Below are 27,762 nucleotides of genomic sequence, written 5' to 3'. Positions count from 1 at the left end.
GGTGCCATATAGCATAGCACACATTCAGAGGTCTTGTGGAGACTCAGTAGATTAGAGTTGTTTTGACAGTAAAAGGAAAACTACACAATATTTGGCAGGCGTTGTTCATTTTATGGCTAATGGGTTTGTACAGAAGCTTCAGAAATCCTGCTTAATACAGATAAAACTAAGGAAATGAGAGATAAGAAATTGTACTTTTGCAGTGCAAGTTAACACCATTCTAGTTCTCTGAGTTTTTCACGAAATATATCACAGCCTTAAAAACAGTGACCAAAGGCACCACTTTTTAATTATCCTACTTATCGAGAGCATAGATAGAGGACTCAATGAGTAAGCGTTTCTCTCGGTCCAGCTCTCAATGGAGTTCGGATTCAAACCATTTATTAATGGTCTCATCTAAAAACGTACAAAAGGTCTTTTATTTTCCTTTCCTTCAATAAGCACTGACTATAATTACTAAGTTGGTCGGGGGAAGAGAATTCCAAGAAGCTTCTCAATTACATTCCAACAATACTCCAGGCAATGGCTACAGTACTTTTCCTTAAAACGGTTTATTTTATTCCCAGTAGGCAGCTGAGAGTTCACACTCCTGACCATTTACTTTAGAGAAAAGATATCATGAACTTCACATTATTCTGCCATATCGCAGAACTAAACAATGAACACGAGACTTCTAATCAAATATTAATATTGAACATTCTGCACATCAGCAGAACTACACAGCTTTCTGGAACACATACATTAATAAATCACACAGAAATTATCTAATATAAGTGAAAGACAGGAAGTAGGTACAGGGCTACAATTAAGATGAAGTCTAGATATTCGAGAAGAACAAACTCATGACACTTATGTACAGAAACAGAATAAAATAAAGAACTAAAGAACATAAAGTTTATTGAAAATGAACATAAAGCACAACGTGCATAAAATGAGTGGGGTTGAAAAGGAAACATTCAATATTAAATAGTTGATACGTATAAAACAAACAAATAAATAAATAAATAAAAACACTACTTCAGCTGAGATTGTTATTTTAGTGGATGGGGCTTGTGTTCGCTCTCTGGGTATTGACATATTGTGTCAATAATTAAATCACAACTAATGCAATTACTGCGCGGCAGGTGCACTTCTATTAATGATCTCACAAAAAAATCAAAACATCAGCTAGTGTTTTGATTACGTATTACTATAATACTTATTACCCCAAAAACACAGCTTCGCTTCATCTGGAGCGAGATTTTCCTGAACGCGAAACTTTCTATAGTCTAATATGAAACATTCTTTCTTAGCCAAACCCGGAAACCTGCCAAAGCGGTACCCAATCAAGTTCATCAGCTCTATCATGTATCACGGAGCGGAGGTGTGTGTGAGCTTCAGCTCGATTTCTCACTCCACTGCATCGCTCCGACACGCCACATCGCAGCCAAGTGAAGCCCAGCAGCAGCTCGACCACAGCGGCACTTCAGCTGCCGAACAAAGCGCACAATTTTCCCCTGCGTCCCCGGTGCACACGCGTGTACTTACCGCGAAAACATCTGTGATCAGAGAGGATGAAGCGACGCGGGCTTGTCTTAAAACAGCAACTTTCCTTTGGCGCTGGAACACATCCCGCTCCGCTCCGCCATGTTCACTCTGGCCGAGATATACACACATATACACACACACACACGCGCGCATGGGCGCGCGCACACACACACACACACAGTGGGGAGGGCTCAGCTCTATCCAACTTCAAAACACAGTGTTCACCCCAGTTAGACTGTATGGTGTACACTCACGTTTACTGCATATCATCAAGTTGTTTATTAACCTGGTTTTCATTTTGTAGGTATACAGTTACTGACTGTAGCTCATCTGTTGCTATGCAACTTTTTTTACTTCCTCCTTCAGTAGAAAAGAACCATCATAAGCCCCCCACTGACCACACAGACACTATTTCTGTGATTCCATTACTGATTGAGTGTTGTGTTATTACTAATTAATTTAGTAGGATAGAAAAACAAACCCAAGTAGCAAACTGGCATTGGGCTAACCTCAACCACTTTAAATGTACCTTGTTAACATTCTCAAATATTGGCAATGTTTTTAGAAAAAGTGCTAATTTGTAGCACTGGTCTAAGGTTGTATGGAGAAGCCCAACATACACGCTTGAAACTGACCATGGGTCAAAATTCTGCTATTTCTCTTAGTCTACCTTGCAGGTGTACTTAGAGACTGGAACTTTTCTATTCACAATTTGCTTTAGTTGTGGTCTTACCATTAACAACTAGTTATTGACTAGAGTTAACATTGTGTTCTGGATAGTTCTAGTGGGATATTTTCAGCAGTGGCACTGGTCAAGAACACTAATAACATCAGCTTCATGTTTATCTATGCAGTATGCCAGAGATTTCCTCAGTATCTCCTCCACTTGTTCGAACCAAAAGTGCAGATAAACCAATTCTTCACAGTCATTTAAAGATGTAATTGCTTTGCTTCAGATTAATTTTGATATCAGGTTAAAAAAGGAGGCTGAGGAGGTGGAAGAGGAGGAGATTGAAGTGTATTTTTTAAATGCCCTAAACCTTAGCAATCAGTATTTTATTTATTTTTTTTAACAATTAAGCATGAATGAAATCTTGATTGAAAACTGTATAATTATCAAACTAACTTTGTATTGCAGTCTAAGCAATTAGCTCCTTTGTATATTAAAATAATTTCACATAATTTAAGGCACAGAGGCACCATGAGGCATAAAAGAATATATTAGTCTGCTGACATATGGTACATTTGTCAGCAGACCCAATGTTAGACTTTGAGAGTCACTAACAGCTGGAACCAAATTCCTTGTGTGTGTCAACACACTTGGCCAATAAACCTGATTCTGATTCTGATTTAGATTCTCATATCCATTTTTATTTACATTAAGGTTTTAAAATATGACTGGCCTTGTAAATGTTGTAATGTAGTCCACCACCTGAGGTACTGCATAAAGTTCAATGTACTGTGTTTACTTTTCTGCTCACCATAGTTGTAAAATGTGATTACTTGCGGAAGCCTTAATCAACTCAGGGGTTACTCCTTGCAAAACTGACTCTCTTGTGCCTTAAAATCCATGAGATTGATTAATTTGGATTTGGATTATTTGTATATTTTAACGCTAAAACATAACATAATCATAAATGTATAGTGGCCTCTTGCTCTAATTCGGTTCACTGACAGGTGCAATAAAAAAACTCAAGCTTTGTCGTGTACGATTAGCATAAGGTTGTTTATAATCCAAACTCTTAATTCAATCTCCCATTGACTATATGCTGAAATATTTCTGCATTGGAACAGTATTTAACCTAAGATGTTTTGAATTTTTCTCTTGTATGCAATGTCAATGAAGAATTCATTATGAGTAAAAGAGGAAAAGGAAAAACCTAAGAATAAAAAAACATGGAGGAGTTTTAATTCTGAATGAGGCAGCACATTGGCACAGCAGGTACTGTCAGTGAGTCGCTGGGTTCCGTTTCTAATAAAGGATCTTGGCATTACATCTAGGCTATATTCTTGCCTTGCACCCTTTACATGCTGGGTTGTACAAATGGCGCAAATGCGCAAATGTTGTACAGCTGTCACGGTGTTCATTCTTTCCTTGCCTACAAGGTGTCTTAAATGAATCCAAGTGAGAAACTGCAAAAAAAAAAAAAAAAAAAAAAGCCACAAGAACAAATTTTATTTTCGTCATACATATTTATTTATTTTTTTAACAGAGCTAGCAAAAAACTTACAGAAGACTGGATGAATTTTTATTACCTACAAACAAATGATTGTATGACATGCAATTGACATCATCACACCATTTCCCCATCATGTAGAATTAAGCAAATTTTTTAACACTTTTAGGCCTAGAGCTGTTTAGCACTGGAGGCCAGATCACAAAAACATGGCTTATTCTGATTAGAGTAGGCACTGCCGTTAAAACCACTCAAATCTGCACACTTCTTTTATTTAAGTGACATGATATCTACTCTTAAACATGTCTGTTTTAATAGTACAGCAATACACTAGCCTATAGACCCAAAATCTTAAATTTTGGTAAGGTATAATTATTTGTGCTGAGTGGTAGAACTAATTTAAATGATTCATATGTAAAATAGTCCTTATCTTTAAGGCAGATTGACCTAATAGCATTTTTCATGTTAATGACCTTATGCTGTATCGCTTGTTAAATTGCAGTTTACAAACACATATCTATGGACATGATATTACGTTTTAAATGTGCCAATGGGCAACATTCTCGTCATTATGGATGCACAAGGATAAGTGTAACACAACACTGGCTGCACATTTAATCGTTTGTAAGATATTCTACACCTGCTGTCTGGCATTTGTCCTGGTGGAAATATTTACAGAGAACCTTGTGAATTTCACCAAATATTAATAGCCATTCAAAAAATGCTTGTGTATCTAAGACAATGCAACTCATCTCCTTATTTACAGTAAATATCCAGCCAATTTCAATAAATATTTTACAAAGCCCTTACTACACATATTTTCCCCAAATTTTGTAAATGCAAAAATGTGCCATATATCACTGAAACAACGTTTAGCAAAATCTTGTGCCTTCATTTTATATTGTATTCACAAACAGTTGCCTAATTTCAAAAGCAAAGGACACACTCTAACACTAATACATTACCTGATCTACCGTATAGCTGAAATCCACTCCTGTAGAAAACACAATATTGCCACCCACTGGATGAATAAAGACACACTCCATACAACCAAATAAATATAATAATAATAATAATAATAATAATAATAATAATAATAATAATAATATGACATGTGACAAGGTAAAATGATTTTACCTAAAACAAAACAAAAAAAAGAAAATTTTCCTAGTATCTTTACAATTAGAAATTACATGAACACTTACAGGTTGAAGGCAATACTGGAACTGGGAAATTGTTTGACAAAGAATTATTATTATTTTTTTTTTTACCAGGCAAAGTGCCATTTGGAATGTCATCATTCTCTCACAAACAAGAGCATATGCAAATAAAGTATGGCTATTCCCTATTAAAGTTCAAATACACCTTCTACTGTCTAAAAATGACAGACTAAAAAAAAGTAATATATTACATGTTTTTTTACTTTATGCTGAGTTGTTTGAGAGCGATTAGGAATGAAATATAATGTCAGCCCCAAAGTGTAAGTTGTTTTCATATCATTAACATTATTTGGCATTTAGTGAATGCCTGTTTCTTAGGCATGTGTGATGGCATAATGGCTTTGTTTAATGTCACTGTTTACAAAAACATCCTACACATTTAATGGCCAGTCAAGTAAACAAAAGAATGTTACAACACTGATTGTAATCTTAATGAATATTCTGTTCTTAATGAGCTAAAAATGTAAGTATGGGTTAACAGTAACCAGCAGCCGAAGGGTAAAGAAAATGATTTGCTTTTGTCAGTACAGGAGCGACATATCCACAGAAAGAAATAAACCAGCTCACAGTGAGCTTCGGCGCATTATCTACCATGCAGTGGAAATGGCGGCTGCACTGAATGGCTTTTGAATATAATATGCACATTAACATGCTCTGCAGCCTTCGGACAGCACAACAATAAAGAACACATATCCCTCAAACTTCACATCACATCACTCAATATGACCTTGGGTTTCCAGAGTGTAAGCCTAAAGACTAAATGCTAAGGACCAAGATCTCTAAATGCTAAGGATCAATGCCAGATAAGAAGAGCTAAAACTGGATAGAACACAGTAGGATCCACGGCTTTTGCAGAGTGCAGATTTGAGCAATACATGGTGCCCAGTGCTGTCTGGCTCTTATTTTCTGTGTCTAGAGTCCGGTGATTTTTTGTCAGGTTGTAGTTCAGTGTTGGAGAGGAGCCGTGCTGTGTGTCACCTGCTCGATCCAGGGAAGATACCGGCTGACCCGTGCATACACGCCTGGGTAGGAAGGGTCTCCACAGCTGTGACCCCATGAGATGACACCTGTAAGCACCCAGCGGCCTGACTCACCCTGGCACACCAGGGGACCACCGCTGTCCCCTTGACAACTGTCAGCATGTCGCTGTTGGTCAGGGGCCATGCTGCCAGCACAGAGCATGCTATGACTGGTGAATCGCTCACCATATCGCTTCCTACACTGCCATGAGGGGAGGAGTGGAACCCAGCCCTGTAGCAGGGTATGAGGGTGATTAGTGTCTAAGAGAGAAAGAAAAGGAATACTGTTATAGTTGGACTTTGCAATACAGAAAAGTGTTTTTATTATAGAATTTCAAAGATGCCGATCCTAGAAACACTAGGCATCAGGAAAATATAAGGAAAATAAATCCTAGTTCATCAATTTAGAATAGCCAATCCATGCATCAACATGTTTTTGGAGGTGTAAGGAAACTGAAATAGCCAAGGAGAAATCCACAGAAATGAGGAAAAAGAACAGTTCTGGATCAAACTCTTGAGCTGTTTAGGAGCAATGATTTACCCAAAATGTGTTTACAACATTGACTGATGTTTTTGTTTAAAGCAACTTAAAATTGATGCTCACAGACCCAAACAAATGAGCTTATAAAATGTTAGGAATATCAGAAATATATCATGTTATCTGATATGCGCCTGGTGATGTAAAAGATTAGGGCCCAACTCATTTGTCTCATTTCCTTGATAAAAATATCACGGCGTATACACAGCATTGACAAAAGAGGAAAGGAAAGGCTTTCACTGTTTTCAATTGCATTTGTGTCACATTCAACTGTTGACTAAAATTATTACAAACAGCAAACCTCACCAGACATGCCCCAGCCAGTGATGACACATGAAGCAGGTCTCTTGCCCCACTTGCTGCCAGGTGCAGGCAGACAAGCTGCATTAGTGTGAGGGTTGAAGGACACACACTTTCCCTCAGCTCCCTTCAACCGAATAAGAGCAACATCATGCTCCCAGCTCTCACTGCTGTACTTCTTGTGCACTTCCACATGATCTGGAGTGAGCACACGCTCAAAATCATCCTGCTCCTCTGTATGATAGTCACCCAGCTTCACCACATAACGAGACGCATCAGTGCCAAACCTAGAACAGGAAGAGTGAGGGTAAGCAGAGTGAGAGGTCTAAACCATATTTACAATTAACTGTATTTATGCTTAAGAGTAAGTGCATTTACACTAAACATTTACTTAGAATAAAATGCATCACCTTAAGTGGTTTGAACAGTTAAAGTTAAAAAATTTTACATATATATATGGCATTTATCCTATGCATGTTAGAAATAATTCCAGTTAAGAAAAATTTTATTTGGGATTGTAACATATTACTGTATGCATGCTTTTACTACACATCATTTTGAGTAACTCTGCTGAAAAAACAGGTTTGATTTCAGCTTATGTATGAAAGTTTCTTTAGATCTTGTATAATTATAATCTGCCAAAAGATTTATGTTATTTGTTTATAATTGGAATATCATCATGATATACAATTTGTTTAAAGTATATTAGATGCATATGAAAATAAACTGTTGTTTGTATGCACAAGTTATGCAACTGAAAGGGACTAGTGGGTTGCATCCAGTGGTGGGCCTTCAGGGCCAGCAAAGCCTTCTCTGCTGGCCTAAACTCTATCAGAAGCACTGACCACATTTACAACCTAAATTCTAATATTTGTTCCATGAAGTTGTATTAATTTATTCCCAACAGTCAATTCTCTTCATTTCGTAGCGTTTCTCTTGACTATGAATCATACTATGGTATGTGGATGTTAGATTTTTTTGTCCAATCAGATTTCAGCCTTTATGTCCTGCCATGTCAATCTAATCTAATCTGCCCAGGGCCTTCAAAATCAGTACTGCTGGCCTTTTTACCATTGAGAATATTAGCAATGGGTCTGTCTCTTACCAACCAGATTTGAAATTCGCCTCGAATTTAGCTAGCTAGCCCAGAATAGCGTCAGCATTTTTCCACCTTCTGATTGGCTGGTCAGAGGAAAACTGTTCGACTAGCAATACACATGTGTAGCTCTCTGCACACATTAATACATCTGAATTAGACTTTTTTTATGCCTACGGAGGAAGATAAATTGATTTGGTCTTGGACATACTTAAAAATACATTTTCAACAAAAGCTAGACATCATGAGGAGAGGTCGGCCAACCCCTGAGACAACTAGCTTGTCTCAGCCCAGGAAAGGGTTTGTTCACCGCTTCCAAACCAGTGAATATGAGCTGTACCACTGGATTACAGCCTCTGAGGAGCAAAGCAATTTATGACTATGCATCTCTGGTGAGTAGGTTGTATTTTATTTTATTTTTATGTTATTTTTATGTTATTAGACAAATATTGATTCTGAAATGCTCCAGATGATGTAGGTGGCACAGTTGCGGTTGAAGTGTAGAGGTTTGGAGCTTGCTTTAGTAAAATGTGCATCCATATGTGAAATGCCTCTCTCTCTCTGTAATGCCACGCATTGTTATATTGCATTTTTGTATAGTATTGATGCTTTCTAAAATTGTGACATGATATCGATTGTATTAAGAGGTGGATTAAGTGTAAATAAAAACCAATGTACAATGTTAAACATGTTATATTACATGTTATTTGGCAGTTTAATAACTACATCACAGGAGTTTAGGTAAAGAGTGAGATATACATTATTTTATTACTGCTTTATCTGTGTAAAGCTGCTTTGAGACAGTCCATTGTTAAAAACTTTATTCAAATAAAAAAATAATTGTCAATATGTCTACTGTATACAGTGTATTTACCACACCACTAGGCAAAATGTCATACCTGTGACACATTTTGCATTTTTATTAGGTAGTCAATGCAGTGTAGGTTTAATGTAAACCAGAAATTCTTCAGATCTCGATCACACTTTGTTCTGTAAGCAGGATAGCTGAGTACAGCTTATGTCCAGCAGGTGTCACTCTTACCTTTTGAAACAGTGCGCTGCAGTGAGAATCCAGCAGGAGTTGATGAGTGTGGCTCCACACAAGGGCTGTGATCCTCTAGACTGAGATCTGAGCCACAGTGATGCCTGCCATGGCCAGTCTCCCCTGACAGCATACCAACAACAAAAAGGGTTAATAAAAAAATTACCATTCAAACCACATTTATTACCATTCAAACCACAAAATTAAGTGTAACAAAATAAACAATGTATATGTGCTTAATCACTTGAGAGACTTGTTCCCGCCAACAATCCTCTTGCTGCGTCTTTCGGTGCCTCCCCTTATGCCACAGGTATGGGTCCCCACAATAGCAATGTCTGCTTCTGGCTCTGGAACATAGCCACATACCACACCTGCTTCCTGGCCATGCTTACACACATGGCTGTCTGGACCTTTAGCAGGACACTCCCCCAGAAAAGACTCTTTGCCTGTGCACCTCACATTGGTCAAATGGATCTGGCCCTTCCCAGAGCCAAAGTAGTCCATTGGCCGTGCCTTAGACACTCCGCTACACCAATAGAAAGTAAGACAGATTGAATTCAGGAAAATGTTATAAGAACTGACAATACCAGGCATGACACAGCATATCACAGATCTCCATAACAGCCACACGTCTTTTATCACTGAAAAACTGATCCTTACGTGAACCCAAGCTGTCTACAGACGACAGCAGCATTGACATCATTCCATCCATGATCACAGACACTGCCCCACTCTCCATTCAAAAATATCTCCACTCTGCCCTCCTTTCTGCCGTCACCACCAGACAGCCGCACCAGAGGACCTGAGAGCACCATAAACCAGACAGAAGTCATACTGAGGAAAATCAACTATTTTCTTTGTGAGAACAGTACCCACAAAAGACTTGAGGAATATAAAGCAAGATGCAGAGCAGAAAAAAGTATAATCATGAACTATGGGGTAAAAAGCTAATTTTGTCATTTTGAAAGTGCCTCCCGGGCAGTTCCTTTCCAGATGCAGCCTGCATTTTCACATATATTGCAACTTAAAATTATGCCTTTTGCTATACAACAGTAAATCTGATGAAAACAGATTAAAGTAGTGATGATTAATGACAGAGAAAATAACATAAACATACCAAAGATCTGAGAAAGAGTCAGGTTGAGTGATTGAAAAAACTGTAAATGGCAATGCTTTGACTGTAAAATGTCAGCCAGAAGGCTGTGATCCTCAAGGACTACAAATAGCTTTATTGAAATTCAAATAGAAATCTATAGTGACAGCGGTATGTGTGATACAGAAATGTATCCATTCTGCCCTTTGGGCTACAGTCTAAATCTGACATTTAGATTCATACTGATTTTTATGGTGGTGTGAAACTGCAAATTCTGATGGACATCAGCAACCCCCACCTTTCCCCATCTCTCTCTCTCTCTCACACACACACACACACACACACACACACACACACACACACACACACACACACACATACAACCACTCACGCAGACACGGATAAAACAAATGTTTCACCTAAATGACTGGTTTACTGTCAGTAACCGACCTGTTGTTTCTGGGGCAAGTGGAACGTCGTTAGTCTCTGCCCTGTGACACCTAATGCCCACATCTTCACTGTGAGAGCAGTCATGTCGACCCCACACACTGTGTTTGCACTCCAGCAGTGAAGACTCGGTTCCTTTACACTGCACATCATCCATCAGGATCAGGCCTGTTCCCTCACCAAACACCCCAGCAGGAGCCACTTCTGCACTTCCCCTACACACACACACATATAGTTTACTGTAAAATGTTATATAATATTATAATTTTGTATTAACTAAAGTGTTAATAGTATAAACATATATTTTTGTTAAATAAACACTTCACCTAAAAAAAAATCAAATTTTTCCCCTAATTTTCCTAATGCTAACTAGCCCCTACTGACTTTCATTTATTATTAACAGAAACCATTAGCATGCAAAATGTCTTGACAGCAGTCTTGCTAATTACACTAAATGTTTTCTTTTTTTTATCAAGAATCAATTCTTTATAGTATTTTGATTACATTGCCACCTGGTGCACTAATGATAACAAATTATACTTTTGCAAGTAGGGGTAATAGTAGGTAATTTTATTTATTATCTGTGTGCAGGTATTATACTTGATTTAGACATGTTTTGTGTTTGTTTTATTACACTAGCCATATGAGAATTAATACTTTAAAGTTATAAATCTCATAAAGCTGCTATAGTACAATGCCCATTGTTAGAAGTGCTATACACATAAAATTGAATTGATCTAAATTGAATTAAAATAAGGATAACTGAAAGTGCATTATAGCTCACTTGGAGATAAAAAAAAAAAAAGAAAGCTACAAGCCACACATCCACAGGATACTAATCTTGAAAGGATTAGGCTGCTTTCTCAAACACACACAAGGTATCTATCAAATCTTGGTGAGAATTATGTTTGTTGTTATTAGTCCTGAAATCAAGATTTAACAAGGATAGACTAAACCCTGCTGAACCTGAGCACAGTGTGTTGTGAATTAAAACTTAGACCCTATAAATAATTTTAATATGGATCAAATAGATACAAAAGATTGAAAACATTTTAATAACTTCTTGTAAGTATACTGTACTAATTTTACAATTCTGCAAATGAAGCAGATTCTTTCTTAAACCCTCCACAGTATTAAAGAATTCAGAAGTAGTACCTGAATCCCAGCTGTCTGCACACCACCTGCGCTTGACGCTCAGTCCAGTTGTCATCACAGACTGTGCCCCAATCTCCAGAGTGATACACCTCCAGACGGCCCTCCCACGGGTTGTCTCCATCTACAAGTCTCACTACTCCATCTGTAACACATGCCAATCCAGCAGACGCTTCTAGCTCCACTGCTGTTCTCTAGAGCATCTGATGTGCATTGTGTCTAAACAAATAAAACCTATAGTCTTCAACATTAAGTTATTAGGTATCACATGTCTTTTTCTTCCAAGACTATTTATTTATACAAAAAAAGGATAATTTTTCTAAATTATATAATTTTACTAGATACCATGTATCTACTCTGAGTTTCAAGCTGAAAAAGATTAATATTTTACCTAATGACATCTATAATAGAATATAATTTATTAAAAAAAAAACATTAAAAAAATATATAATAAAAAAGAATTTTTTCTTTTAAAAAAAAACAACATCCGGATCAAGTAACAGATTTTTAGTTTCATGGGTTAAACTACAAGTCTTTGATCTTTTGCTTGTTTGCTTTTAGCCAGAAAATACATATCTATGGGGAAATAAAGATTGCCAAAATTGCCATTCACCATGTTCAAAGGAAAATAGAATGGCACAAAGTACAATGAATCTCTGTGGAAAATGTAAAATTTTAGCTGTTATGAAAAGCTATTTTCTGTCTTTGATCTTTATTCGAGTGCAAACATTTTTTGCAGTGCCCCATTGTTTCAAAATCATTTTAATTTGGTTTTACTATTTGATAAACATAAAATACTTATAAACTGTTAAAAATACTTTCACACGCATGTTATGTCAGAGTTTATTGTAGATCGATTCATTCATTCACTTTTCATACAATATATTGTTATATTTATTCAGTGTTTTTTTTTTTTTCATTTTTATAGATGCCAAATCAAATAATGAAATGATTTATCGGTTTGGGTTTATTCCCTTTATTTATCATCATTAAAATGTACGAATATGCATGTGAATGCATTTTAATGTGTGTATGACAACAGATAAGTTACAGTCAGTAACTATGTACCTACAAAGTGAACATATGATTAATAAACCTAAACAATTTAATAAATGTGACTGTGAAAGATAGTCTGGCTAAGGAGTGTGTGTGTGTGTGTGTGTGTGTGTGTGTGTGTGTGTGTGTGTGTGTGTGTGTGTGTGTGTGTGTGTGTGTGTATGTGTGTTTAAGTGTCCTGACCAGTATAAGGGTTGCATGACACTCCGGCATCCTCCATGTGGTCACAGTTGTGTTGCTCCCAGCCACTGTGAGGACACTCGTCCAGTGAGAGCTCATTTCCTGTGCACTGCAAAGCATCCAGTTGGATCGGTCCCCTGCCCTGTCCAAAATGAGCCCATGACCAGGCCTTTGGTATGCCCCTGAATAAGAAACCTCACACATGAGTATATATAGCTGTTATCTTGGGTTAATGTTCTTAATATCAAAACAACATTATTAAAGAATATTCGGTTTAAGGTTCCATCAACTAACAAGTTTTTTAATAATAGTTTTACTCTGGGTCTCTGTACCATGTAGAAGCACTGCATTCTGACTAGTACAGCAACAAAGCTAAGGCTCTCTAACAGTAAAAATACTGCAGCATGATATAAATTATTTAGTAATACCATGCTTTCTTACATGTACCTACACACACATTGAAATAGGATAGTCCTTCTGAGTAGTGAGTGTTGTTTAAGTCATATTCAGTGCTTCAGTGGTCTTTCCAGAAAGCAGTTAAGGAACCACAGATTGTTGTTGTTCTCACAGGACCTGAAACATAATGGGTAATGTACTGCATCAAATGTGAACACTCAAACTCACCCGAGTCCAAGCTGTCTGCAAACAACCTCAGCATCCATGTCGTCCCACTGGTCATCGCATATAGTTCCCCAGAGGCCATTGTGATAGATCTCCACTCTCCCCTCAAAGTCCTCCTCCCCTCCAACCAGGCGAAGAGGGGGGCCGGTACCTGATTAAAACGATCAGAAAACAGCAGAACTCAACAAATGATGCCAATTTATGATCAACACTTAAAATCAGTATTTTCTAAGAATTACATATAATTTTAATGTCTTGTCTGTTAAATCAGTGCTATGTTTTTTTATTCACTTGTGCACCTTGGAAACACTGACAAGAATAATAGGGGTACTAATCAAGAATATCTGTCTCTGATGTCACAGCAGGTAGATAGGTATTCGTGAGCCTAAGCCTGGCAGTCATTACACTGTCTATCATCTCTCTCTTTCGCTCTCTCTTTCGCTCCCTTTCGCTCTCTCTTTCGCTCTCTCTCTCTCTCTCTCTCTCTCTCTCTCTCTCTCTCTCTTGTTTAATTTTCTATTATATTATAAACTAAATATATAACTTAATAACCTAAATGAATCAAACCCACCCTTTTAATAATCTAAACCACATGAAAGACTAAGGCAGACTCTTCTCTCCTCCACATACTGTCTATTCTTTTCCCTCCTTCAGCCCAGCTGCACACACTTTTTCTCCACTCACACAAAACAAAGCTCTTCTTGTAAGCACGTGTGTAGGAAGCTGTTTTGTGCCTGTCACTCAAAAGGTCACAGCATCTAGAATCTCACTGAAAACCTCCTAACCTTCAGGTGGGGCACACAACACCCCAGCTTCATTGCCATGGGTACAGTCGTTGGTTACAAACTTCCTGCTCCGGCACTCCAGAAGAGAGCTTTCATTGCCACGGCAGCCAAGGCGCGTGTAGTGAAAGAGGCCAGAACCAGGACCAAAGTAGGAGTGCTGAAGCGCAGTGCCGATCTCACTGCAGATATAATGGCATAATGCATACACAGGCTTGCACTGGGAAATCAAAACATAAACTTTTCATATTCCATATGCATAATGACAGCAAGGGGACTACAGTGAAGAACTGCATAGAGAATCTGAAATAGTAACAATACCATCATCTAATAAACACTGATATAATGAATCCCAGACTATATTACCCCAGACCAAGCTGCCTGCAGACCACACTGGCATCTCGGTCAGTCCAGTGAGTGTCACACACTGATCCCCACTGGCCATTTAAGTACACCTCAAGACGACCACTCTTAGAGGAGGATCCCCCCACCAGACGGGCTGCACCTAAACACACACAGAAAGAGAGAAAGAGAGAGAGAGAGAGAGAGAGAAGAGAGAGAGAGAGAGAGAGAGAGAGAGAGAGAGAGAGAGAGAGAGGTTGTGCCTTACTGTAAAAAAAATGACTGATGCACTGCTCTTTAAATTGTTTCTCTATTCACTGTACTACACCCTTGACTAACTTATTGTACAGCACTTCTTAAAGTATCAGACTTGTTTAGTTGCCAAAACATAGTACTTCTATCAACAGCTGTTCAGTTTTCATTGTTCCGCATAATGCAACCTGGTAAAGTGAATTGTGTACTGGAAGTAGACTTGTGTTATGAAAGCCTTGCATAAAATGTCAGATCTAACGCTTTGCAAATATAGTTAATGGTAACGGAAATGAGAAAGTTATTAAATATGCTGTTATTTTCCCTCTCCTAGACATTTTCTAACCATTTGAGCAGCGTTGGTTTAACAAACAGTGTTAGCCATGCAAATGTTAGACAACCGAAATATGAAATGGATTGCATAAAAAGAAATGCAATGTTTTCTACTGTTTATTCTATATTATCACCTAATAATATACCTGGCAAGAAGGTCCCTACTGTTAAAGCTGGAAATATTATTACACACTCTCATATTCTGCTCAAACATTTAATGGTGTAAATGATTAATTCCATAACTTTAGGTTCTGGAAGATTAAATTGTTAATCATGATGCTTTTTTTAATGGTAAATCTCACACAGAGAAATGTAATATCACAAGCCTGCAGGTCTCATTTCAGTCACTTTTATTGTTTTTTGTTTAGGTTGGAGGTAAACTACTAGAAAGCAATAAATATTTTTAATAGCAAAACAAAAGTTTTACTTGCTCCTATTAATAGTTAAAATTAAAAATGAATAGTGAATGTATTCAAGTTTCTTTTAAATTATATAGATTTATTATATTTGTTTGTTAAATATCGTGTTTTATGTTTTACATTTCTACTGTTAGGGGCAGTGATATTTTTGGTGCTATTTAAAAGCTGTTGGATGAAGGGCATATGGAAATTAATGCCAATGCATCATTATGATAGAATGGTGATAGTGATAGAGTAGGATAGTCTGTCTTACCCTGGTGGCAGTCACAGTAAGCCCAGCCAATGGCACCAGAGCTCTGTCTGAAAAAGCACCAGGGATTGGATTCACGATCTGGGTTTCTGCAGTAATTGTGTTCTCCCAGGCCTCGGCCAGGGTATTGCTGCACGTAATCAGGAAACTCTGTCCACTTCAGGCATGGTGAGCCTGAATCTGTCTGGGACACTGTGCCATTGTAGTAGCCCAGCTCAGTAAAACCTTCTGAACAGGAGAGAGGGACTGCAAAATAAAGGGAAAAAACAGATGTTGGTAGTATAATTACTATAAGTGAACCAACTAAGGAGACACTATACAGTAATTCTTTTGAATCCTTTAACCTTAAAACAAAAAAGAAAGCTAATGGTTTCATTTATATGAAATGCAGCTGCATGGTGGCACATCAGGTAGCATCAATGTCGCAATCCTGTTAATCTAATCACTTTGTGTACAGAATTCTTCATGTTTTCTATGTGTTTATATGGGTTTCCTGTGGATTCTCTAGGTTCTACTCTAAGTTGCATCTATCTGCAATTGATTGATGTTCACAGGATAGGTTACAGATTAACCATGACCCTGACCAGGAATTATGACTGATAGAGTGTCATTCAGTCAATTCAGGAACCAATAGGAATATATTGTTGAAATATGTCATTACAAACATTAAAAAAATTCAGCAAAAACATTTACAGCAGTTGAGAAAATTCATAGAGCATATATAGAGCATATGTTGTAAACACTAAATATACAACTATATGTAGTATTATATATGTAATATGTTGTAGTTTTACTCAGAATGGTTCCTGACTTTTCAGATATGCCATATATTACTTATGTACAGTATAAGTAAAATATTTAATATATATGAGACTGCAATATTTTCAGCAATAAGAAGTGAAAGTGAGGCTTTTGGATAAACGTTCCGCAAGTCCAAGTTTAGCAAGTTTCATTGCCAATAGCATATTGGACGAGATGCATGCACTGCAGCACTGCTGTGTTTATCTCCCATGAACACTTGCTTTGGCCCTTGTGTCTTCTCAAAACACATTCTGCATTTTGATTTCTCAGACCTAAGCTTGGAGAGGGAAGAGAGGACAAGAGAATTGTACAACTGGGCCATTGCTCACAGCAAAAGAAGACCGAAATTACACAGAGAACTGCTCCAGAATGTTCCAGAAATGGGCTCATTTTCAGAGCATCAAGATGGAGGAAGTCTTTCGACTAACCTTTTTCATGCACATAAAATGTCTTTGCTGTCATGTAGATCACTAGGCAATGAGAAATGTGGTTAGCCCATTTAAAATAGTGAATTTTAGAAAAAGAGACCCACTGAGAATACTTGACTTTTAGGTCATTTAGATAAATGGTGCTACCTGAAATTACTATTTTCAAATGATTGACTGTTTCAATATAATGGTCTATACACTTCAGCACATGGGGTACAGGAAGTGAACTTGAACACTCATATACTGGGTGGAATGAAAACCCCTTCTGAAGACACTTCCTTGTACCATATGGACTGTGAAATTGCAGTCACCACTGAGCTTGTTTTCTCCAACAACCTCGGTGACATTTGATAACCCTTAAGCAAAGAATTATACTCAAAGCCAAATACAGAAGTTTGTGCATTCATATATATATATATATATATATATATATATATATATATATATATATATATATATATATATATATATATATATATATATATCCACAACACCAGTAGCAATGTCATTTGAGGGCATGTAGACTCGTAGAAGACATATTGCCAACAATAATCTCTTCATATTCTCAGGTATTTAATAATGAATAAAGAGCAGACAGCAGTTTATGAGAAAGTAAAATGAAGTCATATTAAATATGTTAAATGTATGTTACTGAGCACAGTCTTGTAGTAATACATAATGTTAGACCTGAATGCTGGTGGCCAATTTAAAGTATTTATTTATGTATGTTACCAAAATGCAGCACTCAAAAGTAAAAAAATGTGTTCTAGTATATTTTTTCCTATGTCTGAGGAATCAAAATTGGCCAGTGCGTTGGGAGCAAAAGTCTATGAAATGCCACCCAATATTCTGATTGTTTTGGCATGTTTCATGCAAATTGTGCCATCATTTGGAAGACAGAAAGAAAATGCAATCAAGGTTGGAGATAATTCAATGTTCTAGCCTCATTAATCTCCTGCTAATCGTATCAATAGCCAAATCCAGAGCACAGTGACTAAGCAAATTCTTCATTCATACATCTTGCTTGTTTAGTTTCCAGTAAATATTAATTGTAATCCAATGCTTCTGTATCTTTCTAAATTCATAACTGACAGAGGAACATACTGTTGTTTACAGGACAGAGTGACAAGTCGATGCTTTGTCTGCAGACACATTCAGAGCCAGGCTAGACGCATCACACATTAGGGCTAACCACAAAGGTGGGTGAGTGATGTGTTTGAGAGAGAGAGAGAGAGAGAAAGCGAGAGAGAGAGAGAGAGAGAGAGAGAGAGAGAGAGAGAGAGAGAGAAAGAAAGTGTGTGTGTGTGTGTGTGTGTGTGTGTGTGTGTATCAAACAGAAGGGAGATGAATGGTTCCCCAGCTAAGCTTAAATGGACCAACTGCAATTAAGGCATAGCTGAATTAGAGATATTAAGGCAGAATGAGTAAGAGCTCTTTCAAAATGAGTTGTGCCAACTTGAGCATCACCCCTGGGGAAATCACTCATTGTGCATTTCAACTTAATTGAGTACATAAATATGTGTGGAGGGGTATTACAATAAACCTGCAGATAAAATGAATCTACAAATCTACTTTCACAGATCCAGAAGTTCAGTGTCTATTGGAGATGGATTTTAATATTTTGCTTGGAAATTATTATTATTTTTAAACATGAGCTATGAGATACACAAAATAGAGGACAATGATACACTGAACATCAGGGAATGCACCCATGAAATTTAGCTGTTTCAATATTTAGAGTGCAGATTTGTCTCTTATTAAATTAATATATTACCATTGTCCAGAATTATTAATTTCTTCATCAAGGGGCCAAGTGACAAATGATAGAAACGAAGATATATAACTGGGTTAATGCATCTGCTAAAACACTACCACATCTGTCACATTTGGAATGTATAAATGATGTGTTATTACTTAAAAACGCTGTCATATATGGGTACACATGAGCAATAAGTTGGCAATTAAAATCAAGTTTAGAACGCAACATAGAATCACAATGGGTCGTTGTGAATGTATGATTGAATAACCAAATAACTATACTTGCAACCCAGTTAACCATCGTAAGGATACTTTATATGAATACACAGAATGTAGAGTGTGATGCTGCAATCTATGAAAAGAAACCTAATAAACAACATGTATATATGGTGCAATATATATTGGAAATGTTGTTGAAGGTGCATTTTTTTAGTACTAAGAACTGTCTACTATTTCAGGAAAAACTAATAACAATATAAACAACATATTCATACACAGTATGACAAGGACATATTAAAGCTATCTGGTGAACCTATGAGCTGTTACAGTGAATCACTGGACCATGTATTCTTTCGCATGCTGCAGGTATTTATGATTGAAATCAATAGTGATTAACAATCAATGTATAAAACAGCACTGATGTAAAAAAAAACTAACTAAATTAAACAACAACAAATCATATAATTTTGTTGAAAATTTTAATTGTGTTGTAAAAGTCTATGGTTCTGTTTTATATGCCTGTGCACTACTTTATTACTATCGGACTTGAACATAACTCGTTTGGACACACAAGATCACACATATCTCAGACCTGCACACTGAAATGTTCAGTAATCCGTATCATTACTGTGGTGACATTTCTTCACTTGATATTACTTTGATTGCAGAGTAAACAGAAATATGCACATAGATTAGATATGGGGTCTGGGACAGAATATCAAAGCTGTCAGAAGCACAGGGCTGCCAAAGAAACATTGAGGGGGAGGGGAATGTAGCCTTCCTGTGTTTCTGCTCAAATATTAAAATAGCCACAGACATGCAATTTAACCTGAGCTCAACATCCTACATGGTTTCCACACATTAAAAATAAACGAGTAAGGATTAAGGTTAATGGAAAAAAATACATAATTGACATTTTTCAATTGTCTGTTTGTACAGTTTGTTAGGAAAGAAGGTGACAAAATTCATACTGAGGTAGGAATAAAGAATGCAGAATCAAGGGCTTGTAGATTGGTGCTCTGTGGGTGATTATTCATGATCCTCTCTTGTACTGCTGGGAGAGCATGAGCAGAACGGATGGTAGCGGAAATCATGTAATTCACACAAAACATCCATACAGAGTCCTGGGACACATTAATTTTCAGCACTGTGCAATGAGAATTCTTATCCCCTTTCCCAGCAATAATCAATTTTCCACTCTACAATAACTTTTTGATCCTGTTTATGTACACATCTGCACACATGACAACTATGTGTGCAGGCTATAGTTGACATTGATACATTCATTTTTCTGTGCTTCTTAAAGGTCCTATCATTTAAGCTAAAGGTAACAGCACTGCAAATCATTGGAGTTTAAGTGTATGAAATAAACAAAGGCCATGCTGACTAAGATGGGAGTATACCAGCTGCTTGTGAGGCACTGAATGTTGCAATAGATACATTAATTCATTCATCTATTCATTCATTCATTCATTCATTCATTCATTCATTCATTCATTCATTCAATTATTTACTCAGCTTCAGTATCTGGATATGGCCATGGTGAAATTAATTACAAAACTCAAATTCTGTATTATAGACAATATTCTGAATCATTTAGATAGAGTGCAGGAGTGCAATTCAAAATCTGTACTGCACAGGTCTCTCTGAGACTAAAGAAACAACTGCTATGATTTTGGGATATATACATTTCTAATGACCACAATGTCACTCAGATCATGCAAATGCACTTACAAAGAAAAAACACTACCTAATGCTGACCCACTTATATTTGAGGCTTGAGCACTTGCCAAATGCTGTTCAGAAAATCTCGTTTTTATTGAAAACGAGACAAAGCACAAATAGCTCAATCTAAACCCTATCTACTTAAAACCCCATGGAGCGCCCTGATTGGCTAATTCTGTCTGTGCTGTTTATCACTCTTGATGAAGTTGCATCAAAGCACTGAGTCATTCCCACTATGGGACTGATGCTGGGTAATTTAATGCTGTTGGGAATGTATGAGAGAACGGAAGGAAAAAATCTGATAAGAATCAGTATGAGATCAAAAACGATGCAGCTGCCATCATCCACCAAGCCTGATGTCTTTTAAGATGTAACCTCAATAATATGTCATATTTTAAAATCCCACTAGACATTTATGAGTGATTTATGCACAGCCTGATTTGATATTGTCAATATATGTTAATATAGTGCACTAATTCATATGTGCATCATGTAGCTCCGCAAAATATCTTCAAATCATTGCAATTTGTCAAGTTTCATAACATGCCTGCGAACTCACCTGTATTCTGAATAGCATTCAGGTAGCTATCATCACCAGTCACCTGCAATGAAGATATGCAAACAGTTCAGATGCAGAAAGCTGACAGAATTATGAAGAGATGTTCAGCATGAGCTAGTGCTTGTTTTCCCAGAAAAACAGTTTTATCTTCTTAAACGTGACACAAATTTAAACAGCAGTGCATTCTGTCTCAACCCACACTCACACAGCTCAGCAGCAGCAGCAGCAGCAGCCATGAGAAGCTTCATGGTAGAACTACAGACATGATAATAGATGGTACCTGCTAAATATTTAACATGGAACATTTTATATCTGCTGTTTCGTGTACTGTGCTGTAATTGCCATATGACAGCCAGAATAATTTGGGTGCCAAATCTTGTTGCATTAGATGTGTTTTAATGCAGACTGTAGAATGTAGTACAGAAAATATTTAATGTCTGGAATTCACCATTAAACCATTACATTTTATTTTCAGCAATGCTGAACTGACTCACTTGTTCATAAATAAGATGTACTCAGTGCTCTAAAAGGTTTCAGCACACAATCTTACCAGGGAAAATGTTGGAGAGCATAGCTGCAAAGCTGTGCACATCCACTACACAACCCTGACCTCATGTCTAAGAATTATCACCTGTTCCACTCTCTACAGGATTAGCTTCATTAGTTTCCTTCAACAATGGCACTGAGCTCAAATGCTCCTACGTGCATTGATCTTTCAAGCTGGAAATTACAGAACACTTACAGAAATTGTCTTTTATATATATATATATATATATATATATATATATATATATATATATATATATATATATATATATATATTTCATTGGCTGTAATACATGTATACAATTTAGATATTCTTTTGTAATGGTAGAGGGAAAATATCATGCTTTACAATGTGACCTTGGATAAAGACATTGTGTACATACAAGTTTTTTCCCCTTGATCTACACTACAGGGGCAGTCTTAAAATTTTTTTTGATGGACATTGAATTATATGAGGCTCTTACTGTAACTGTAGAAATGTATGGACAAATAGAACATTCAAGCAGTCCACTACAGATCATTAAATCCCATTTTTGTACAAGCAAATACATTTATATAAAGAGAATCAAAGCCTTTCTAGATTTTAATGTATTTATTCTTTCCACGCTGTACTAATTTACCCAACATGCAGCCACACGTTATCTTGCATGACTGCAGAGCAAAACATGAGCATGACTTTATTAATTTACAAGTGCTGAAGTACTCTAGGGACCGAGCAAGGCATCGCCAAGCTAATTGTGTTACACACAGATACAAGACTCGGTTATGAGCTCAGATATTTGTGCTCATATCAACACACTGCGGTCAGTTAAATCCATAATTGCATCTGTCAATCTTCCACTGAAGCAGCAGATGAGACCAGGCATTGCCAGCTGTGGTACATACTGGCAGCAAAGAAAACATACCTAAGGAGAAACCACAATGTCTCAGGCTGCTCCTGATGTGGCAATTTACACCAGAAAGACTCTGTGGGGTTTTTTTGTCACCCAAAGCAAGTGGTGTGGTAATAGTTTACCTTCTACAGCATCCAGTATTCATATATATCAAAGAATATAAACAATAAACATTAAGAAAATAAATAATAAAAATGACAGATAGCACAGTGCTTTTTTACTTATTAGCACTATTGCACTGTTTCTGCTTGTTATTCTGATCAATTAAATGAGAAAACTCCCTAATAGGATATTATAATAACAATATCATAAATCATGTACAATACCTATAAAACGTATCTATTTTTTAATATGTATAATAAACCTTCTGAATTGATATATCTGTATTTAAATATCGAGTTAATATAATTTGTTAGTAGAGCAGAATCACCATAATGAGGAGAAAATACTACACAGAAGGTATATTACTTATTAATATCCCTTCACTGCAACAGATGTTCAGATACAGATGCCCTGCTGTGTAGGAGCTGTAGTGAACTACAAATTATACTGAGATTGAATTCGCTGATTGAGATTTACCTTTGCGATATGCAGTGCATGAATATACAGATCCATATGCCAATATATATATATATATATATATATATATATATATATATATATATATATATATATATATATGTATATATGTATATATATATATATATTGGCATATGGATCTGTATATTCTATATATACACACACATTGCAGACTCTACTTTCATTTAGTTTTGTAACATTGATAAGCATGCTTTGGTTTCCTCTGAAATTACACTGAGATTTAATTTGATTGAGATTTACCTTTGTGATATGCAGTGTGTAAATATACAGAATTTGCAGAGATTCATTTGCCATTATGGACATATTTGATCTACATTTCAGCATCTACCCACAAACAATTGAGTAGCACTGGCATGCATGCTTTAAAATTCTTCTGAACATCCAATAGGATATACAATCTATTTTGTCTCTCCATTTCAAAAGCAATATAATAGTCCTGAGCACATCTTTTAAAAACATTAGCCACCATATGAATATGGGTCACCTTTGTAGGGATTTTGTAGGCTGTATTGTTATATTGAAATATCCTAATATGCTGATTAAGGTTAAAAATATAAAACATGAATTTATGATATTTTAGCATGAAGAAATGCATCTGCATAGGACAATACAGAACAACGAAAGTCTCCGCACGCCATAGTGTTTTATTCAATGTAATTCTGGTAACATTATTAATATGTAGGGACCACTGATGCTGGTACACATGCCATCTCGTCAAATAATCGACATTTCCTATCTACAAGGCGCTTGTTCCTGTTACAGAGGGCGACGCCTGAATCCATTCCGGTGCGTTATTGAACAATGAGAGTGGGATACAGTACGAAGCTGCATTATGATGATGAGTGAAAGACACACTTTCTGTTCCAACTGCAGCCACAATGCGTCAAGAGATGTGTAAAAGCGGTCACGGTCTAAACGGTGGGACGTGAAAATGTCCTTTGCTGTTAATCCTACGGAGCAGGAGATGCTGAGCTGTAGGTGCAGTCTTACCTCCGCCAGCGCGGCCAGCCAGTAGCAGCAGCAGGCGCTGATCAGGGCGACGGTCCCCCACGGACGCGACTCCATCCCTATCTCTGACCTCCAAGCGCAGGCATGGTCCAAGTTCTACAGTGAAAGCTCGGTTTGCGTCCGAGGCGGTGTTTGGATCAATATGATCGTGCTTCTGCGTCTAATGCTCTGAGAGGCTCGGCTCGTGGGCGTGGTTTAAACCCGTTAATTTTCCAGAGGGGAAGAGCGGCGCTCCTGGATCCCTCCTTTCTCATTCACGAACACACCCCCTCTGTGCTCCCTCTCACCTTCCTCCTGCAGCAGGTTAATGCCTGATGGCTGATCGTTGATGTGTCTTGTCACGCGTAATGTATAAACACACACACGCCCGCACGCACAGACACACACACCGCTCCGAAAATCCAGATTACGCACGGCGCGCTGGGTGCGTGACCGCCAGTAGCAGCCAGGATCAAATCTGTAAGGATGCCTGCCTTTCGATTTCAATCAGGTCAATAAATATACAAATAAATTAATTTGTTTAAAAAAAAAAAATACGATATCATTTCAATCATCACTGCTGAAACAGCCATCGTGCGTCACTGGGATTCGGAATAAAGTAAAAAAAAAAAGATTGACACTGTATTTTAATCAGTATTAGTGCTGTTTATACCAGTATCAATGTCCAACAATGAACACGATTCCAAACCCACCAAAGCTGAGTTATAACCTGAAATGCATTTTACCTCATATTTGAACTCAGTTTAAATATAGTTGTTTAGGTCTATCTGGATGAAATGAAATCACATTAGACTGCAATGTTAGATTAAAAACAACAACAACAACAACAACAAAAACAACAGTAAACCCACCCTCCATTTTTAACTCTCCAGTTGTCAGAAGCACTTGATCACTGTTGTTTCAGATTACCTTTGCTGTCTTGCTGTTCTAGCCACTCCACTAAAAGAGATTTCTGTGAATTCTGAATTGCCTTTTTTGCGCACCAGAGTTACGAAGAGTTTCTGTAGCTTTACTGTCAGCTAGAGACTGTTGTATGTGAAAATCCTTAAAGATCAGCAGTTTCTGAACTACCCAAACAAGCCAATCTGGCACCTCAAGCCATGCCATGGTCATAATCACTGAGATCACATTCTCCCCATTCAGATGTTTGATTTGAATGTTAACTAAAGCTCTAGACTTGTATTTGCATGGTTTTATGTATTAAGTTGTCACCATGTGATTAGGAATGAATAACCATAAGTGCCTGGCCACTGAGTGTAGGTATACAGTAGTCATTGTAAAACGTGGTTTCGCTAGACGATAAAAATTGGTTTACTTTAAGGTATTCATAGTTCTTAAACCTTTATAATAAGGTACTAAAAGCATGCAAAAAGCTTCTGGGAGACAGCAAAGAAATGATGTTCCAGATGAATTTCCTTATGGAATGTACTATTTAGTTATACTGTTTGGTTATACCACAAACCTAAAGAAGAAAACCTGTTATCCTGATGATTACAGTTTTAGAAAAAGGTTAAATCCATTACCCTTAAAGGTATGACAAATTGTCCCTCTGGAGGAAACCATAAAGACTCTTTATGAAACCCTTTAGTGTATTTCCCTATCAGATGGAAGCTAAAAACTTTAGGAAGCTAAGAAATCTGCAAATAATTATAGACAAACACTTTGTAATAATGTACATTTGGACAAAAAATTTTAAGCAATTTTTTTTATTGCAATTTATTTAATGGTGTATTATCTGCATGTGCAACTATTCTAATGATATAACTGTTAAACACATTAAAAGATCTTTATTTACAGCAATTAATTGTCTAGCTTACTTTCCTTTAAAGATTACAACATTATCTTTTCCCCCACAGTTGTTCCCATTAACACAAAAACGGACAAAATCTTCAAACAGTCACTGATAAATTTATATGCACACAGCTATATATTGTATTCTATATAAACCCATATAGGTATAAAATAACAAAAAATGTTATTCATCAGGAAATGAACCTATATCACTCTATCTCCAAGAATCTCAAGCATCTCCAATCTTGTTAGAGACTCAGTGCGTGTTTTCTCCTTAAGCAAATTTTACAGTGCAAAATCTTCTAGTCTTCCATTATGCAAAATTGAACACATTATTTAAGTTATTACACTTAATAAAATTTGACATGGCATGCAGGCATATAACGGTACAAACAACAGCTGGAAGCCCTTCGGTGACCTTTCTGCTAGTGGCATTCACACTGACCGACTGAATCAGCTCTCCCACACCACCATGCATTTATTCCGCTCTCTGATCATGCATTCATCCCCCCACACACTTAACCTCTTCACTAATATACTGCATAATACACTCATCATTGCCTCTGTGCTTCAATAATCTATTCACTCAATGAACATTGCTTTTAAAGGAGGAGAAAGGATCTTCTACATTTTCTACAGATACTGCCGTTGTCATGGCAACACAATGGTTAAATTGCTGGCAGCCCCTCCAACATTCATTGCAAATTTAAGGATTGCTTAGGCACAACAGCCTTTGTGCTGCTGGTACAGTCGTGACAATAAAAAAATACCTGGCAGGAGTTTAGGAAACAATGTTAAAACATGTCAAAAGGTTTTAAACAAAGCACCAGGGAAACTGCTGAACATCTTAGTGAATCGCTTAAGACCACAAAGTGATACAGCTAATATTCTTAGTCTTTGTTCAGGGGATCTAAGCTGTTTCTATGAATTCACCCGAACATGCAGAGGCACTCATGACATGTACATATAGGGATACAAGCTAATTACAGTCAAAGTTGATAGGGAAATCAGTAAGAGGGGTCCAAATAAAAACAAAGCACAATAAAAATCACCCGTGTCATTGCCCTCTAATGCATCTTGTTTGACCTTAATTAAATCAATCTTCATCAGTGTAGGCTTATGAGCTTCTTATTCTTAAAGAGACAAAGCCAGGCAGGCAGACATGCAATAATTACATACATTACATTGCATAGAATCATTAAGCTTACGTTCTCACTTATTTTGTATTATGGATTGAATTATGTCAGTTCTTTCTGTAAAAATGTGGGTCATCGTTTCTTTTTAGACCAGAATCCAATAAAATCTACAAACTCCTAAGTGTGAAGTTTGTGCCAGCACTTTCATTATCCTCATCTGTCCCGAGCGTGGAGGCAGATGAGAGGCAGATCGTTTATCACTAGCAGCCGCAGGGGCTCTAAATGTGGTTGTGTGATAGGGTTTGAAGTGGGGTGGGCTGTGCAAAACACAGGGGGCTTCATGAATTTTTTTTTCTGTTTATAATCTCACCACTGATGTGATTAACATTGCATTAACTTCCTTAACCGATCATGATGTGCAAAATAAAGATAGAGATTTAAAGTGCTTAAATAAT

At 37.0% G+C, this 27,762-nt stretch overlaps 2 protein-coding genes across 2 annotated transcripts in view; both read right to left on the bottom strand.

Moving 5' to 3' along the window:
* The window catches only part of ndst2b (N-deacetylase/N-sulfotransferase (heparan glucosaminyl) 2b), a 51,163-nt gene extending 49,497 nt beyond the window's left edge, over window positions 1-1,666 (bottom strand). Inside the window, exon 1 of the mRNA XM_046853855.1 lies at window positions 1,528-1,666. The gene's annotated coding sequence lies outside the window, so the exon portion shown is untranslated. The remainder of the gene's footprint in view (window positions 1-1,527) is intronic.
* A 2,039-nt stretch (window positions 1,667-3,705) lies between these two features.
* si:ch73-127m5.1 (neurotrypsin) lies at window positions 3,706-24,799 on the bottom strand. The gene is made up of 14 exons (XM_046854086.1): window positions 24,363-24,799; window positions 21,334-21,376; window positions 15,847-16,089; window positions 14,617-14,755; window positions 14,254-14,432; window positions 13,472-13,619; window positions 12,851-13,029; window positions 11,615-11,756; window positions 10,463-10,674; window positions 9,580-9,721; window positions 9,164-9,445; window positions 8,920-9,042; window positions 6,788-7,068; window positions 3,706-6,204 (listed from the first exon to the last, which is right to left on the bottom strand). Exons 1-14 carry the CDS (start codon window positions 24,435-24,437, stop codon window positions 5,870-5,872), a joined length of 2,523 nt encoding a protein of 840 aa, XP_046710042.1. The 5' UTR covers window positions 24,438-24,799; the 3' UTR covers window positions 3,706-5,869.
* Window positions 24,800-27,762: the final 2,963 nt, after the last annotated feature.

The sequence above is a fragment of the Silurus meridionalis genome, chromosome 7, assembly GCF_014805685.1.
Source record: "Silurus meridionalis isolate SWU-2019-XX chromosome 7, ASM1480568v1, whole genome shotgun sequence".
Taxonomy (NCBI): Eukaryota; Metazoa; Chordata; class Actinopteri; order Siluriformes; family Siluridae; genus Silurus; species Silurus meridionalis.
The sequence above is the reverse complement of the archived record's forward strand: the minus strand, read 5'-3'. Positions and strand labels throughout refer to the sequence as shown.